This window comes from Ciconia boyciana, chromosome 2 (genome assembly GCF_034638445.1).
Source record: "Ciconia boyciana chromosome 2, ASM3463844v1, whole genome shotgun sequence".
Classification (NCBI taxonomy): Eukaryota; Metazoa; Chordata; class Aves; order Ciconiiformes; family Ciconiidae; genus Ciconia; species Ciconia boyciana.
In genome coordinates, this window is record NC_132935.1 from 61,751,081 (window position 1) to 61,769,780 (window position 18,700).

Below are 18,700 nucleotides of genomic sequence, written 5' to 3' on the forward strand. Positions count from 1 at the left end.
CAACATCCCAAGGACAGCACATTTCATGCAGGGAGAGAGATTTGCTATGAGTGCTGTAGCCCAGGGAGATCTGAGAAATACACATCGCAAGAAATCAAGAGAAGAGAGAATGAAAGCACATCGTTTATAAAACAGCTTGACCAAGCAAGTAAGTCCGATTACCTGCACTGTGCAACCATTGTCATGACGGCTCCACAGGGAGCACGTTCATTTGTCACTTCCACCGTACCGTATCTCAAGACATACGAGTATTACATCAAATGCATCCCTCAGCAGTCGGCTAGCATCCTGCTTTCCGGCACATCTTAAATGCGTGGATAAATACTCAGGACTATGCACGCTGCTCTCCATCACCCTATTTCTAACCTCTTTCAAAGCGTCTGCACATGGGCTTTAATTCACTGGCTTTGGCTTTTCCCCAGGTTACTCCCCATTACAGGTATTTGCGTTTGAAGTAGGTGAGTGTGTTCCTCCCGGGGCTCCAGGGCGTGCGGGACCCGGCATTGGGCAGAGTGCTGCTGGAGGGGCGTGACCCAGAGCGGGGCAGGGTGGCGTAGGCAGTGGGAGAGGTGGAGCGGGGTAGGGTGGTGTAGGCAGAGCGGGACAAGGTGTTGTAGGAGCGGGACAAGGAGCTGTATGGAGGGCGCGTGAGCGTGCCGTAGGTGGTGCGGGACAAGGGGGAGTAGCTGGAGCGCCCCGTGGGACTCCACGCTGAGCGGCAGGTGGGAGCCCACGTGGAGTGGGAGCCTGAGCGAGCAGTGGTGTCACAGGAGGGGCCCCACTGAGGGCCGCACACTGAGCGAGACCCCGAGGTGCCCACGACCTGGGAGACCGAGTGAGAGGCAAGGGCGCAGAGGGAGCGGGCCGTGGCAGCTGCCAGGGGGCGCGGGGCTGGGGGGCATGGGAGGCAGGCTGATGATGAGTCTTCAGGGCGAGCGGCGGGTGAGCTGGTGGGGCGGGCCCCCGTGGCCCCCAGCGCGACAGAGGTGGGGGAGCACAGCGAATGGGCTGCAGGGGGCCCCACTGGGCGGGGGGCTGGAGAGGACAGTGAGTGGGCTGCCGGGGGTCCCACGGGGCGGGGGGCTGGGGAGCAGAGTGAGTGGGCTGCCGGGGCACTCCCCATCTGCAGGCCTGCTGGGGTGGCGCTACGGGCAGCAGAGCGGGGCACCGGGGAAGCCGCTGGGCAGGGGCCTGGGGAGCAGACGCCGTGGACTACCGGGGCGCTCAAGGGTTGGGAGGGCAGGGTGGCCATTGGGCCACACGGAGGCTGGGTGGTGGGAGAGGGCGCAGAGCCACAGACGACGTGCGAGATGGAGGCAGCAGGCACTGAAATGGGAGCTGGTGGCGGCATGGGACTGCCGATGGTGTGGGCTACCGGAGGGCACACGGGGTGGGATGGCGGAGAAGACATATGGGTAGGGACTGCCTGGGTTGCCGCAGTGGGACCAGAGCCAGCCATGAAATGGGTCAGCAGGGCACTCACCGCATTATTTGCTGGGACAGAGACTGAGTAGGACATCGGCCCCCCTCCGCCTCCAGGCTGGTGTGAGGGAGCAGGACCCGTCTCGAACACCACGTGAGGCATCGGGGGGCACATGGAGTTGGATGTTGGGGCAGGCATGGAGCCATACATGGGTGGAGGCATCGGTGCACATGTAGCAGGAGGCACAGTCTCGCATATGACACGGAAGCCAGGATCACATCCCAGGTCAAAACCAGGATTGGCACTTGGATTGAAGCCTTGGGTGCAGATGGAGTTGCATAAAGGATGGCCTGCAGGGAGGTACACGAAGTCGTACACGGGCTGGCCCCCTGCACTGCAGTTTGGGTTACACACTGGGATACATATATATTCACACATGGAGTTGAACGCGGGGTCCGCCACAGGGACAGGCCCAGAGCTGTTCATGGGGAGGGAGCCGTTCTCACACACCGGGAGCGACCCGTTCTGGCTGACGGGCAGGGCGCCGTTCTGGCCAGTGGGGCAACACACTTCGGCCTTGGCGCATCCCTTGCAGTAGGCAAACTTGTGGCATCCGAAGTTGGCCAGGAGTCGGTGGCTGCCAAGCCTGTAAGGTGTGAATTCCACAATGGTCCGTGCCTGTTGGTTGGATGCCAGAGTTCCCAAACTAGACCGAGAGAAGGAAAAGAATTAGGACCCTGGGTAGCTCAGGGACCTGAAGTACTACAAGATGAGCACACACGATTAGGTTTAATTTGCTATGACATGTTTTCAGAGACAAACTGTTATGACAACTTTGTTATTCTTGCCTTCCTCCAAAAAAACACATTCTATGTTGTGAAAAGCATGGTAACAACTTCTGTCCCAAAAGAAGATTTGGAAAACTCCTATAGTCGATTCTGTAATTGGAACTGGCAACTCATTCATGATACTCCCTTGAATTCTTCAAAAATGTAGCACCCTTCTACCTTAAAGATGTATTTACTGCTTCCCATTTCCAGTAGTCTAAGTTGGATCAGGCAGCTTTGTGGAATCGAGTTCATTATTATTCAGAGAGAACAATTCCTAATTGCTTCCCCTCAAAACTAGTCATACTTCTGTCAGTTCTCCTTGTCATGAAGAACAGCAATGCATATTAATGAACAGCTACTTTTCCTAGGCTGTTATAGCATCCTGGAAGTTTCCAGCTTCCTGTGATTAATGTGTTATGAGCTTAGAATGCATATTGCTATTTCTCACTGTCATTTTCTAATTGTTCATGTATGTGGTGCCAGTTCATGAATATTTAGAAGAATTCTATTACAAACGCAATAGGATTATAAGGGATGGAGGACCCAGCTAGAATTTCTTGTAAAGAAAAGAGTGCATTCCCTTTCAGACAGAAATTTGAAACACACACTTAAATTAAATCTTGAGAAAAATGAAGCAGCAGCATATCTTTCCACCTCTGAATGATCCATAATTTTCAAGAGGAGTGAGGCTTTTAATGGAGTCTCAAATTAATAAGGGGCAAAAAGTCCTGTTCAGGTCCTAAACAAAAATATCAGAACTATCGTCTTCTTCAAAACCTGCTCTGATCTAGCACACCTTAGTGAACCCCCACTATTATCCCCATTTAAATAATTGATGATCTTACTCAATGGTCATTGGCTCTTTGAATAAACCACAGCCTTCTAACGTCATTACGCAGTTCTTCATATCTTCCTGGAGAGGATTGCAGAAGGAGATCTCTGCAGTACACGGTACTTTCATCCTGGGCTGGCTCAGTAGCTAGTCAGAAAATAAACAAACACATTTTATGTTTCGTCACCTTTACAAAATTAACAATGAAGTAAATAAATGTAAGGAAAAAAAAAGAAAAAAAGGATTATTCATACACGTTTCTTTCTGATTTATGGATCTGATGATCTCTATACATCACTCTAAGTCAACTGTTACACATTTAAAATCACAATGATCTTGCTAAAATAAAAAATACAATCAAAGAAAAGAAAAAAAGAAAGTTTCAAGTTTATCGGCATTGTACCTAGGAAGTGGCCAATAAGAGTCCCTAAGTCTGTTCCTTAGATCACAAATCCCGTAATTAAAGTTCTTTACCTTTACAATAACAGGTGGCCTGTTGATAACAATATCCCTGCTCACCATCAGAACTTCTCCACACTCTGGGTCTGAGACAGCAACTACTTTCATAATGTTGTGATCACAGAGATAAGGTCCATATTGACTATATGATATACACAGTGGAATTTTTTTCACTGTAAAACAAATTTATTTTAATTATTTTTTCTGATTTTTTTGGTTAATATTTCCACTTTCCTTCCTCCTAAAGTTTAACTGGCACTTACAACGGCTTCATTAAATATTATCACAGCATCTTTGAAAACAGACCTGATTTTTCCTGCCTTAGGGTGATACATTGCTACCTTCAACAACCAGCTTCATAGTTTTCAGTTAATGTAACTATATCAGTGCATTTACAAGGAGGTTGGTTTATTATTATTATTAAATATTTGGAAACTTTAATTCTAATGTAATTCTTAAAGCAATAATTCAAATGTAGGCAAATTAAAGCTTAGTAAAACATAAAGTTAATATCATGTATGAAATTTTGTCTTATAATGATGTGTTTTAATTAAACGGATCATTTTTCTTCCAGAAAAAGATATTAACCATGAAAAAAAGTGTTTATGTTCTGATACACCTTTGCACTTCCCAGCATATGGTATATCTAGAAATAATTAATGTAGTGCTAAAAAAAAATGTTTTACACTGGCTAATATCTTCTGGACAAAGGAAACAAATTGCTTTCCTGATAAACAGCTGCAACTTTATCTTTGTATTGAATATAGAATCCAGAATTGAACTTTTAGCAGAAAAAAGTTTTTAAATGATCATAAGAATCTCTAAGCCTTGAGAAATTCAGGAAAGACTACGATTTACCTGTCACTATACATGTAGTATTGACACACTGTTGACACAGTGTTGATTTTTGAGTGATCACCCTAAAGTGAATTCAGCTGTCAATATTTAACATTGTATTCATTTCACTTCCCACCAATCTTAGGAAGTCTCCACTAATACTAAAAAGCAAACTATCTCCTGAAAAGAACAGTGGACAAAAGGTTATTAGACAAATTCACCTTCTTACCTTCCCTTGGACCCAACGTGACATTCACACTGTCTTTCCAAAATTGATCCATTGGGCAACCGCTGTAGGTTATTATTTGTGCGCACAAATTAAACTTCAGGTTTTTGTTTTCACTACGCAAATTTTCAAGCAGCCAGTGCAGCTGGACATCTTCACCATACATTGGGCAGTTAGCCATCTTTAACCTCATGTTAATACCAGAGTCACTCAAAAATGGGTTTTTCAGAGATGATAACTCTCTCTCAATATGACAGTTGGAAGCATTGCAGTACCCTGGGTAAATTCTTCTGTAAGCCCGGTAATAGGCTTCTTTGTTTTTCACAGATCCTGTTGAAGAAGATACATGATAATTAATCTGCTGGAGGCACAAGAAGCCATATCTACCCAAATAATAAAGATAATTAAATTTCTTCCTCCTCCTTCCTGAAACCTAATGTAGTGGCTTGGTGTAGAACAAATCCACCAGATAATGAAACACAAGATACGGTAGTCTGAATGCATAGAAGAAAACAAATCTCAGAAAAACATTCAAAAAATTTATTGTACTTTTTAAAATTAAATTTAAAAATGGTCATGTAAATCTCAAAATGTATAGTTAGTGCAAAACCCAAAATATAACTCTTTATAAGGGTTAGGGTGAATATGAAATGCTACCATGTCTCTCAAAAGGCAAAATACACCATTCAAACAAAGAAACTATCAATTGTTTTCTTTTTTGTTCCTGTTCAAAAAAACCATAGAGCTTGCAATTTTACAATCAGCTGTGATCCACTCTTCATTCTGTTAGGCAATTTTGCTGGTTCAACTCCTCCCTACTACTGGAAGATGAAAATCAGTAATCAGTAGCCCAAAGTAAGAACAGTGGGATACCCTAATAATACATGAATTCAGTAACTAGGCATATTTTCTGAAAGAACTGGGACAAGAAGCAACAAGTAAGAAGTTAATCCTGGGTTTAAAAGAATTTAAGTTGTTTTAGATTATCTAAAATCTGCTAATATTTTAAACTACTGTACAGGTGAGAGCAAAACATGTACATATGAATAGTGGTATTAAAAGGGCTGGAAGGCACGACCTGTGAGGAGTGCCTAAGGACTTTGGGTTTGTCTAGTTTGGAGAAAAGGAGGCTGAGGGGCGACCTCATTGCTCTCTACAGCTTCCTGAGGAGGGGAAGTGGAGAGGGAGGTGTTGATCTCTTCTCCCTGGGATCCACTGATAGAACACGTGGGAATGGCTCAAGGCTGTGTCAGGGGAGGTTTAGACTGGACATTAAGAAACATTTCTTTACCAAGAGGGTGGTCAAACACTGGAACAGGCTTTCTAGAGAAGTGATCGATGTCCCATGCCTGTCAGTGCCTTAAAAACAGCTATTTGGACAATGCCCTTAATAATGTGCTTTAACTTTTAGTCAGCCCTGAAGTGGTCAGGCAGTTGGACTAGATGATCATTGTAGGTCCCTTCCAACTGAAATATCCTATGCTATCCTAAATGGATGTAATTACTGTGTGTTTTGTTTGAATCATCTAAATATGTTTAGAAGTTTAAGAATCAAGATCTTTGAACAGAAAGGCATGTTCCTGTTTCTCAAAAAAAGACAACTTCAGATTGTTCTACTCATTTTAACACAGGACAGATTACATCGATAATTTTATATGTTTAGCATTTAAAATTTCCCCTAACCCATTTAATGACTTTTCATCATACCTAGTTCATACTTGTAAGCCCCAGTGATATCTTCAAATTGCTCACTGCCAACACTCTTGGTGATTAGACGTTGTCCACATGGCCAAGCATCGCAGAAAAATTTTGTTTTTTTGGCATTGTTTTGGGAAAGCCAGCCAACATAGTTTGAATTTACTCGAGAAAACATATGATGACCATCATAGTCCAAGTCCAGTTCCCCTTCTCTGATGCTTCGAACCCATGTAGGACCACTGCAAGCTGAACCTAAGCCAGATAACAAAAATGTTATAGGAGGTTGTAACCTGAGTAATAGAGAAACTCAACAACATAAGCTGAGGAAAACAATCACAGTTATAGTAAACAGTTACCTCTGCCTGTTTCCAAAGGTGTCGGATCCAGACATTGCCAATCTCCACAGCATTGATTCAGGTCCCTGCGAGCCATCCAAGATTCATTCCAGCAGTGGTATCGCCTGTAGGATGCAGGAATATAGGATTAAAGACATCTCTTGGATCATCAAGTTCAATGCCTTACGATGGAGGAAAACCATGTCAGAGATAACCTTTTAATCAGCTGAAAACTATGTCTTAACACTGTTAATGATGTTTGGGGACAGGAGTTTTTTGTTTTGCTTTATATCACTCAGATTGGAAATTTGTTCCAGGACCCTACAGACCTGATTGCAAAATATTCTTCTTACAGCCCTTTTTTTGTTGATAACGTGCTAGCACAGTTCTTTTGTTTAACTAGTTTATTTTCCTAACATTTTTCTCCTGATTCTTTCGAGGAAAATCACATACTGTCTTAGTCTTCTTTTTAATGGCTTAACAAAGAATAAACCCTTAAGTCTTTTGTGCTAAAATAAGATCCTCATTCCCTTAGTATTTCAGTTTGACCTAATCTTTTTGACACGTGAAAGGGCAGAAAATTCCTTAAAAGCTCTCATAGATGAGACTTGGATACAAAAAAAACTCTAGTGCAGTGAAAGTATGAACATACAGGCCAAGGGTGAAAACACAAAATTCTGCTATGATGAGTGATAATGTCATAGTTATATGAACATGAATTGAAAGGTTTACAAGAATAAAGCAATCCGTGATAAGGAACCTCAGGAAGACAACATAATTATCAACCAAATGATTGTGACTGAAGATAACAGTCCTAATTTGTGATAAATTGTCCCTTGAATTTCCTGATCTACTTAATATTTTTACAGCTACTAAAACTGATGGCCTTATTCTTTCAAATGAGAAGGATAAGCAGGTAGCATCAATTCTCACAAGTGGGTTTTTTTTTTCTTTTTTTTGAAAATGTAGGTTGAGCAGACTGCCTCTTCAGTAATTTCATGTTTTTGAAATGTATTACTAGGAAACTGAACAGCCTTGCAACACCAAAGGAAGAGATACACTGATCTCCTAGATTTATACTAGTCTCTCTATCATTTAATTTTTGACAAAACCAAAAGAGCTTGTTTATTTCTTATTTACCATAGCTTGTCTTTACCACACAGGTTTTTTCCAGTACAGTCAAAAATCTCATTGATACCAAGGGGATTCTCAATTGAGCATGGAAAACAGAAGTTCGTGACAACACGGCTTGGAATTCCCAAACACCTCATCACTGTAAGGAAAAAAATATTAATGAGTCATTACAAATGGTAATTAATCAAGCAAATCCATCACTTATTTTATAAATAAATCTCCTATATTCTAGTTCGCAATTATATAAACACAATGGACAGGAGGCAATATTTGGGATGAAGTGATTCTGTCTCCAAAACTTCTTTTTAGTGGTTGAAAAGTAGTCTGAAAAGAGACTAGCATAAAGAAATGGCTTGTTACTCTTCCAGCTTTAAAGGAAAAAAACAAAACCCAAACCAGTTCTGTTGTAAGTTCAGAAATAATGAAACTGATCCTGCATTAATACAACACCATATTTTTTTTGTAAACAGAGTATAGTACATATAGATTCATCTACAGAATATCAATTTAATTTTCTTCAAAGTAGAAGCAGGTTCAGTAAATAAATGGTATAAAGTTGGAACTCCAATTTTTTGTCTGTAGAGTTTAGTTCACTGTTATCTCATCCTTTGCAGTAAAAGAATATAGTAGCCTGCTGCTTTTATGTTTTGGAGGACACATTGCTAGAGGTCTTCTTCCTGTTCATAACTGTTTTTTCTCATCCTTCAGACCTCACCCAAAGGATAAATTTTGTCTCCACGATGCTGCACTTGCTCTATGTTTTAATAAAAGTTGCAGTATTGGTAGCTGCATGGTATAAAAGTCACAGAAAAGACAGTATTGCTTTTCTCCTTGCTCTTCACGCTCTACAGGAAAGCAATAGGTTGATAATAAACACTATGTTAGGAGCCATGCCATAACATAACAAGAGAAAAATATTCTATTTCTTTTCTAGTAAAATGCTTATGAGTAATATTCTTCCAGTGGCTTTTAGGGTCAGAGGTTTTTGATCCTGGTTTTCTTTCTTCCTTTTTAGATAACTAGGTAAGGGAAGACTGAAATATCATACCTGTGCACATTACTGAAGCAAGAGACCCACAGTACCCATATCTGACCGGCCTGCATCTGCCGTTGTACCACTGCTGAAGAATAGGGACACTTCCATTCCAGGAAAATGGTTTTGTTCCTTTCAGGTAATCATTGTTTTCTGGAATCTTCATGATACTGTTAGTGGTATGGCTGCTTATCTAGAAAGAGAAAAGAAAAACAACCTTTTCAAATAGCTGACCATGTCTTCACATCCTAAGCACATCACAAAATCATCAGAGATTAGTGTTACAGGTTAGTTTTTCCTTTGAATCTGAGCATAGAAAGGATTTTCCCTGCTACTCATACTGTGTTAGATTACAGTGCAATTTGTCCTTCTCTAATATAATGAAGTATGACCTGATCTATTCAGAGGTCACACACCACTAGAGGTCTTACCATGTGATTTACGACCATGCTGACATGCACAGGATCGTTGCGCCAACAATGGTCGCGATCAGAGCCGTGGTGGTAACTCGCGCCCATGTCTAGGATCTTCAAGCAGATATCCAGAATCCCATCTTCAAACTGAGGAAAGAGTAGTTAACACAGGCATCATGGTATTCTGACATTGATAAAGTTCCTTTCATGTCAATAATCCAGTCTTTTTCATGTATATGAGCTACCCTCTCTCTTCCTCCCCCCCTTTTTTTTTTTTAAATCAAGCACAGCTCCTAGTGGTCTGCATGGTTTTGTCTATTTGCTTGAAGGAAAACCAAAGGGAGAAACATGTAATTTTTGCTTATGTTTGACCAATGGAATAATGTTCCTTCAGAAGCACAGTATTCTGTTTCACCTTTTCCAAGAACATTCTGCAGTTTCCTTAATTTTACTACAGAAAATTTCCTCCCAGTTTTTTGGGCTACCGTGAGATTCTCAAACATTTTGGTTTGTGCATGCATAGTCTGGACTGGTCCTAAAAACCTTTCACACTCCATAACATAGCATGCATTTCTGAAAAAATATGGGTAACACCACATTTATCTGTATATGGATGACATCTACTTCTGAACAAGTCTTCAAAAAGTACCTGTCCAAAGTGCCATGGTCGAGAGGTAATATGCTTGTGAACACCTTCATACAGTATCCCATGTTCATTCAGAACATATTCTTCTCTATGGGCCTGATTGTCCATATATACAGGGTCATCTGGAAAAGATGCAGAGCTATCAGTCAGACAATATGTACATTTCTAGCATTTCTGTATCTTCTACTTCACTGCATCCCTCTTTCTCTTCCTACCTATTTTTGATTTATACTTTTAAACATGTTCAAGGGTGCGGGCTCTTTAAACATTCACCAACAATTCATTTCTACTTACATCTAGATATTATCTTTATTAAGTCTCTCCCTGCTGTAATACACCTGAATTGCGGAGCTTGCAATTTATCTTCACGCTAAGCTGTTCCAGGAGTCAAACACTGTGCACTTAGAGATGGGTATCTGATTTTGATCGAATCAAAAGCACAGACAATGTGAATATTTGCCATGTAATGATTTTGGCAAGGTCCTACAGACTCCATAATTGCTTGCTACCAGAACCCGATCTACAGAATTTCATTTGTATTTGTACTGTATTATTTCATGGTGATACCACAGGATTCACAGAATCACAAAATAGTTGAGGTTGGAAGGGACTTCTGGAAGTCATCTGATCCAACCCCCCTGCTCAAGGAAGGGACACCTGGAGCCAACTGCCCAGGACCATGTTCAGATGGCTTCTGAATATTTCCAAGGATGGAGACTCCACAACCTCTCTGGGTAACCAGTGCCAGTGCTCAGTCACCCTCACAGTAAAAAAGTGTTTCCCAATGTTCAGAGGAAACCTCCTGTGTTTCATTTTGTGCCCATTGCTGCTTGTCCTGTCAAGACATTGTAAAAGTGGGGGAAAAAAATTACACTACATCCGTACTACCATTAAGAAACCTAATCAAAACACTGGCTTGAGACAGTCTTGAACTTGGAGGAAAAAATAAAAAATAACAAAACAAAATCCTTCCCTGTTTCACATTATTTCTGTGACTCCATCCCTTGCTTACCGGCTAAGTAATAAATATGTTCAGCATTTTTACTCATCACTAGCATTTTTCTTAAAACTATCTGATCATGACTAGAGTTCTTACCTGCACACCAAGGGTTAAAAAGGACATAAAAATCTCCAAGGCATCGCTGATATGTGTGACCACAAGATGTGATTTGCATATTGAGAATATAACGGCCAATGCAGGCATTGGAGGGAGGAAACACGCTGATATTGATGCATTTTGGCTGATGATTTTTGTAGGAAGCACTCCAGCAGGTTTGATCTAGACATCTGCCCATTGGGAAGGTACATTTCGTCTCATTCGATTCACAGGGTCTGAGGCCTTTTCAGGAAAATAAAAACAACTTCAATCAGACTAAACAAAGCACACGTAAAAGGCAAGTAATTTGCTTACCCATCATTTGCAATGCGAAGCTCCCAAGGGTGGATTTCTTTTTAACTTGTCACTTCTGTAGCAGAGTGAGAAAACTTTACGCGTTAGCAGAGCTACCCAAGTTAGGGGAAAGTAGTCTCTTCACACAGATGAATGAGTAGATGCTATTTGTCACTGAAGACTATGGGAAATATTACTTACCAGCAAAGGACTGGGAAAGACTACACAGAGTTTGGGAGTGACTACCTGTCTCCACGGTGAAAACGGCCTGGTCCACGGAGTCATCCCATTCCCGATTTTGGAAGCGAGCGTAAAAGCTGAAGGCTTGCCCTCTCCTTATTATCTGTCTGTCAGTTCCGAAGAAATGGGTATTATGAATTTGGCAGTTGGAAGGACAGTTCAGGTCAACTTCTCCCAGCTCAATGACTGCAGGATGGAGAAAGGAACACAAAGGAAAAAACAGATAATTGAGTTCCCATCACTGACTGAGGTCAAGATTACATGAAAGAGGAGATAATGATAAAAGACAGAGATAACTGTTTCAAAAAATTCATTCAAGAGTTCATTCAAAATTCAGCAACACTGAGATTGATACATACATCCATAAAAGTATCTTTACAATTTCACCACTTCCCTAGCTTGCAGGTGGAAACTTGTATAACGCTTTGATTTATAAAGCTGTGCGACAAGTTTCACGTCTTTTATACAGTGCCTTCTTGCTTTATAAATACCTGATGCCGAGGGACGATATTAGTATCTCTACTTGAAAAATTGATTTTGCATTCTAATATTCTCTCCACATTACAACATATTGTCTACAGACAGTTACTTTTCAGCCACAGCTAGACAGCAAACATTTTGCACATGCTATTAGTCAAGAATTGTTTTTTATACAAGTAATAAAATAATAAAGTAAATTGAATAAATAAAAGATTTTATAACAAATGTAGGTGTTTGAAAGCTTAAGTGGCACTCCAAATGAGTTATGAAAAAAATAGATATGAATAAATATCCCCCCAAAATTGTAAATACTGTAAATATGCATGCAAATGTCTCAATCTGCATTTCCCGAAGTCATAAAAGGTTTGCAGACATCTTTGAGGAACTTAATGGAGAAGGAAATATTCACAAATTGTGACATTTAAAAAAATGCTGACAATCTATCCCAAGTGCCATTATTACCTTGACAAAAATCTTAGCTGATCCCCCCTTAGGCATCCTGCCTGGATATCAGTGATTTCATAGGGGTAATTATGATCCTGGTGCCGGAAGGATGGGTGGCAACACTCATTTTTACTTATTTGCATACAACTTTTTATTTTCAAAAGTGCTTCACTCTAATTGAAGATAATGGGAGCCACAGATTCTCAGCAGTTTTGGAAACTGGCCTTACTGAACTACAAAGTCTTGTATATTATTTTAATACTAAAGGGTTAAGTTTAGTCCTGCTAAGCCTGCAGAACAACCAAACAATGCAACTTCTCTATTTACAACTTGGCACTAAGTTGAATACAGAGTACGTATTTAGGGGAAACTAATTTTTCCCATCCAGAACCAAAGGTGTATCCACATAAAAGGAGACTCATAGCTAAGCCCATGGGACTGGGACACTTTTAACACAAACCAGTGGAGTTTCCCAGGATCATATCCTGAAGTAAATCATAATGGAAATGAATTGGGAGGGGAGGGTTGGGTAGGGAAGAAAAAAAAAACCAACAAAAACCCCCCAGCTTTTTCTGATTTGTTTCCTTGAACCAGAATAATTTCATTTTTCATCTAACCATTTAAATTTGGTAAAGAATTGGTCATTCAGCTCTTCAGCAAAGGTCAGCAGATAAACGCAGACCTGGGGGTTGCCCATGTTAAAAACATGCATGCTATCAACAATAACCAAAGAATATGGCAACGCGTTACATCATTATTGCTCACGAATGCATCATACCTGCTGACAAGAAAGAGTAACAGAATTGAACTGAAAACCTCATATCTTAATGAGAGTTGTCAACCATAACACAAAGTGTCCTGGTTGAACAGAAAGGATTAGAAGTGCTTGTAGTACATATGACGAATTCCTGTGGTCAAGAACACTGAAAGAACCTGATAGATCCTCGCCCATCCTCTGGAGGCGTTTATAAACCAAGACAATTACACTTCATTCACTCATTAATCCAGCTGAACCGGAACATCAGGGAGTTGAGATATGACATGTTTCCCAGAGAAGTTCTCTAAAGTCAGCCCACAGTTCGCTTATCAGAGTTAATTATCACAACTGGATCACAAAGGAGCTAACAATTGCCTTCTTAAGCAAAGGCAGCTCAGAGAAAATGAGAAAAAGGCTAATCAACTTCATATCTCCTACTGGTTTTCTCTCTCTGGTAGAAACCCAACCTTCAATACCAGTCACCGGGTTTTCTCTATCATTTCACATTTTGCCTTCAGTCCAGAGAGAATACTTCAGGTATCCATTGTGAAATAATTGCTTCTAGCATGAGAATACTGAAAACTAGTACTTTGTAGTTTATGCTGGAAATAAAATATATTCTTTTCCATGCTCTTTCTTATTCTCAGAATTGGCTGTTGTTTCACCATTTCTTCTCTGTAGCTCTCTTTTTCCTTTATAAAAGGAAATTTTTTTTTCAAAAGTTGTTTTTTTCTTTCTCACTAAGTCCACAAATAAAATCTAAACCATAGAAGTAATCCCTAGACTTGATTCCACACGGCAATATGTACAATTTTTTTTGTCCTTACACCTGACTGTTTAATTATTTCTGCTTTCAGTACTGAGTCAAGTGATAGTAAAGTTTCAAGACACTCACCTTCCATTTTTCTTCTACATGTACTAGTACCTGAAGCACAGTACTGGTGGAGGTACCTGCTCCTCAGCAAGATGCACTGCAAGGTCTGGCTGATCTCCTCTGCGAACCAACCTAATTTCCTCTCAGTAACATTTATATTCACAACTAAAAGGCTGTCACACATATTGCATCAACAAAATACCAGTTTACAAAGAGGCCCCACCCATGTGTCTACTGATGCTCATAAATGATTCATTTTAACTTCCAGCATTATTAGGGAGAGTCCTGCAGCTGAAGGGAGGGAGAGATCTTGGTACCTCACCTATAGCATAGTACTCTCAACGTCCCACAACTTGCTATGTCTCAAAAATATTTTAAGACCAGGATGAATCTAAACACATTTCAGCGTAAGCCATTATTTTTAGCCATTTAAAATTTGCATAAATCCCAGCACCTACTGTTCTCTTCTGGCTAGACATCTTAAATAACCTATAGGAAAACAATAAAGAACACTAGACTTAAGCTGAATTTAGACTCTCTGAATATGATCACTAGTGGACATTTTTATTATAATATAATCAGAAATCCCAGTTTTCAGAAAGTCTGCATAGCACTCCCTCCAAGTGGAGGTCAGAGTAAAATGAACAGTTACAAACTTTCCCAGCTAAATTGTAAAATAAACAGAGGACATGCCTTAAATGTTTTTGAAGTTGATTGATAGTAAAATTTAATCTAAAAATTACAGAATTTATTTATACTTTGTGTGTATTTAGGTTCTAGCACATAATCAGATTTGCAGCTTCTTAGCTTACTCCACCTCCCTTCCCTCAAAATTATGAAAATTATTTGAGTTTTTTCCAATAATTTCTGTGAACAGAAAACATTTAAATATTTTGACACAAAAATGTATTATTTTATTTATGTTCCAGGCATATTTAATAAAATAAAACAGAACAACTACAACAGTGTTCTCTCTGCACACTCAGTGATGAGGACATCAGCCTGCAAATAGGAGAGATGGATTCAAATTTCCTCTGACAAAACCAGAATGAACATTTTCTACAGTTGCGTCCTATCCTTCTTATGCTTCTACGTCAAGCTTTACTCCATAAGATATCCTTTTAATCCCTCCAAGTTATTCTACTCTGGATTTTAAAAACCCCTAAAATTAAAAAAAAAAAAAAAACAAAAAAACCTCCCCAAAAAAACCCAAAACAAACCCAAAACCAAAAAATCATCCATTGATATAGAAAGAACACAATGATTGAAGTTCTGTGATTTGCATAACTGCCTGGATTCTAGACAGTGCTTTAAGAAATCATAAAATGAAACAGCATAACTAACAATGAAATAACTTAGTAAGCATAACTTAACAGCTCAGGTATTATGAAATAACTTCACAGAAATTAAAGCAAAGAAAAAAATCAGCACATCAACAGTGGGTTTGGAAGAGTGGTTAAAATATTTGTATGACTGATGCATATGAAAGTGAACATAATATTCAATGTGTTAATATTTGAAATTTTAAATATTTGGCTAGTCAGTAGGCAGACATGAAAAAATATGTGAATCCTAAATATTTCATTAATTTCTCATATACCTGAAACCTTTCTTTTTCTTAATATTTGTCATTTGACTATTAAATGTCAACTCATTGAAAAATGAAAAATTAAAAACAATACTATTCCATAAGAAATAATTTAGCAGCCATAAACACATAATTGACTTTAAATCAACCTGTAAAATGGGAATGGTAATGGTCTAGTCACCCATTGGAGACCTGCCTACAAATGTATGCCCGTACTAGTGTCCAGAGAACAGAACAGAAAAGTACCAAAGTTGGTCACAGTTTACAAGAACAGATTAAAATCCCCTCAAATACCTCTAGTTCAATCATCTGCCTAAAATATTTTGGTAAATGAAAGCCTGTGACAAATAAAAGAAAACAAATAAGCATCAGTAAGTGGCTGCACCTGTGGGTTCAAAGAGACTTAATTAAGAGTTTAAAATAATAAAGGCCTGAATCAGGAGCGGAACACTTTCTGTATGGATATGAGTCACTGACTTTAGTAAGTATGCTTGCTTAGATCCTTGAAGCTGCTTTGGTGCCTATCTGTCTCTGCAGGATCACTGTATAGATACCCAGCCCCAAAACAAAGCCTCCCAGATACCCAAGTTCCTGCCTATCAGTGTTTGCAAAGCCATCCAGTTGCTGTTGCCAGCTCACAGCTATCAGACTGGTTGGTCCTCTCACTCAAGCCCAAGTCCCAAGTGCCTGAAGTAAGAATCTTTAACAAGGTAGAAAATCATAGCATACTAGCTCTCCAGGTGCAGTCCGTCTGTTCTTATCCGTCTTGTCTTCCAAGCCCTGCATCATATGAGTTGGACTCAAGTAGTCCATGCAACAGGGCCAACAACCGAAAGAAAGAAGCATGGGAGACTGAGCACAAACAGGAAATAGAGATATAGTTCAAAGAAAGGTTTTGCCTCTCAGCTTATGGCCTAAACAACTGATGCGTCCTGATTGCTGACCTCCAAGGCAGGTTGCTGCCCTCTGTCCAAGGAGTGTCCTCCTGGATAGAAACAGTTCCCCTCCTTGCCTGACAGGGAGGTGCATCAAGCTAAGGTTGATAGTCCCTTGGTCCCAGCTGGGGATGCTTTTCCCCTCTGCCTCCATCTTTTTCTCTAACACTTCACTCATCGTTCACTCAAGCTGTCCTCTCCACATTTCTACAGTATCTTACTTACACACCCAACGTTCCCTGAAATGCACAAAGAAGCTGATATGCCTGATGCAAGCCTGAAAATTCTGCAGGATAGCACATTTACGAGGATTTAGGCAATTCCAGAATTTAAGCCATTTAGGTTATTAAGTTTCTTTAAAGACTTTGACTTTGGCCCTCACTGCACAAGCATCTATGCAATAATAGTTTAGAGAGGATTTTTTAATTTCTAGAGTAATTGGTACTTCCAATAGTAGAGACTACATTTACCTTTTACAACAGTTGGGTTTTTTTAATATTACTTGCATTAAAATAGACTGACATATGATGAGCATTGACAAAGTCAAGTGGTGTGCCTGCTAAGGCACTGAAATCTTCGTAACTTTCAATTGCCCATCGTGCCACTAGGAAAGGGCAAGGATTGAAGAACAGGGCATCGCAATCACAGAAAGAACACCTGTGAATGGCACTGATGCAGTTCCACAGCATCATTAATATATTCGGGAACAATAGAGAAGTTGCAGTAATCAAGCATCCAAGGAATCCTTTCAAGAAAAAGGAACACAAAATGACAGCTCAACAGGGGATAAAGGAAAGAGTTAGAAAATATGTGAATTGAGATTGAAGTGTTTTGGTGACAGTGTCATCTAGTGGAAAGCTGGGGTAACTACAGTGCTTAAAAAAATATTTTAGCTACTCAAGTATGTGTCAATAGGCAGCCCTAAAGTTCACTTTTTGCACTTGGTTGTATAATTGTATTCCTTTGATCACTGGACCTGGAGTTCACCTTATTAACAAACTTAAAATTTAGTAGAAATAGCAATGAGTGATGGAGTAAAAAGTTACCTGTCAGGTTGGGATACTTGAAGTCATTAATTGGCATTGCTATCTGCTCCCAAGAGTTCAGGAATATTGTAACAAGGAAAGGGGATAGAGAAGAAAAAAAAATTGGATGCCATAGGTTAACTCTAAAATAAGCACATATTTGTTAGGAATCCACATCTAACATTTAGAAGCTTCATATTACAAGGGCAATAGGCTGGCAAACTAACATGAACTCTGTCACAGAACACACCCAGAAGTTTCTTAAAATTCATAAATCAATTTGCAATGAGGGTGCCTTTCATTAAAGAACCTGAAAGCACTGGCAGCTACTCTGTTGAGTGTAAGCAAGTATTACAACACCCTATTTACAGATGAATTAGGACAAAGAAATGCTTCAAATGAAATCTTAAACAAGAAGCCTGTGTGTTTTAAGAAGTACATGGCAGCTTTGTCTTTCTAGAAGCTGAAGGAAATTAGTAGCATTAAATAATTACAGGTGGTTTCTGACACAACAAAACCACCAGTCTTCATACAAAGAAACCAAAAACTCCTTCAAGGCAGCCCCCATCCAAGCTGGTCCATAGGACTCACTTTGTGTTCTGATGGAGTTACTTGCTCTCTTGTCTCTTAGCCTTTTACTGGGTTTCCATTAACTGTGTAAGCCACTTTTTTGCTCCATTTAATGGGATGTTTTTTCCCAATATCCACAGCGCCAATCAGAAAGACACACACCTATAATGTTGCAGTATATGCAGAATGCAGAAAGGTCAAACAATTATAGGATGTGTACCTCATCAGAGCAAGCAACAACATCATTTGTACTTAAGGCATATTGTCATCATATTTAGAACAGAACCCAGGTAGAATGCTGATCTGAGTCATACTGTAGGCCTTACTTCTGTACTTCACCTCTGCTCTATAGCACTTCCATAGTATTTTTTTTTTTTTAATTGGCTCTTTTTTCATGTACCTTAATAACAGTAGCAACAGTGACCGGGTTAACTTAATAGAATAAAACTATAAACATTGCATACATTGCAATTAATAAGTTTTAATAAAAAGAAGAATTTTATTTGTCTACAGAAAAAAAAAACCAAAACA

At 39.8% G+C, this 18,700-nt stretch overlaps 1 protein-coding gene across 1 annotated transcript; it reads right to left on the reverse strand.

The window, feature by feature from the left end:
- Positions 1 to 433: 433 nt before the first annotated feature.
- Positions 434 to 14,235, reverse strand: LOC140647224 (protein-glutamine gamma-glutamyltransferase 5-like). The gene is made up of 13 exons (XM_072851588.1): positions 14,073 to 14,235; positions 11,503 to 11,682; positions 10,963 to 11,205; positions 9,870 to 9,988; positions 9,239 to 9,367; positions 8,823 to 9,000; positions 7,781 to 7,913; positions 6,662 to 6,765; positions 6,315 to 6,557; positions 4,611 to 4,937; positions 3,560 to 3,717; positions 3,099 to 3,232; positions 434 to 2,129 (listed from the first exon to the last, which is right to left on the reverse strand). Exons 1-13 carry the CDS (start codon positions 14,233 to 14,235, stop codon positions 434 to 436), a joined length of 3,807 nt encoding a protein of 1,268 aa, XP_072707689.1.
- Positions 14,236 to 18,700: the final 4,465 nt, after the last annotated feature.

Excerpts from the sequence above, each read along its gene's own strand:
- LOC140647224 (XM_072851588.1), bottom strand. The coding sequence starts at position 14,235 with ATGTGTGACAGCCTTTTAGTTGTGAATATAAATGTTACTGAGAGGAAA. Across the intron at positions 9,989-10,962 it reads TTTTAACCCTTGGTGTGCAG|ATGACCCTGTATATATGGAC; the intron begins GTAAGAACTCTA and ends CATCTTTTCCAG. Across the intron at positions 3,233-3,559 it reads GGCCACCTGTTATTGTAAAG|CTACTGAGCCAGCCCAGGAT; the intron begins GTAAAGAACTTT and ends TTTTCTGACTAG.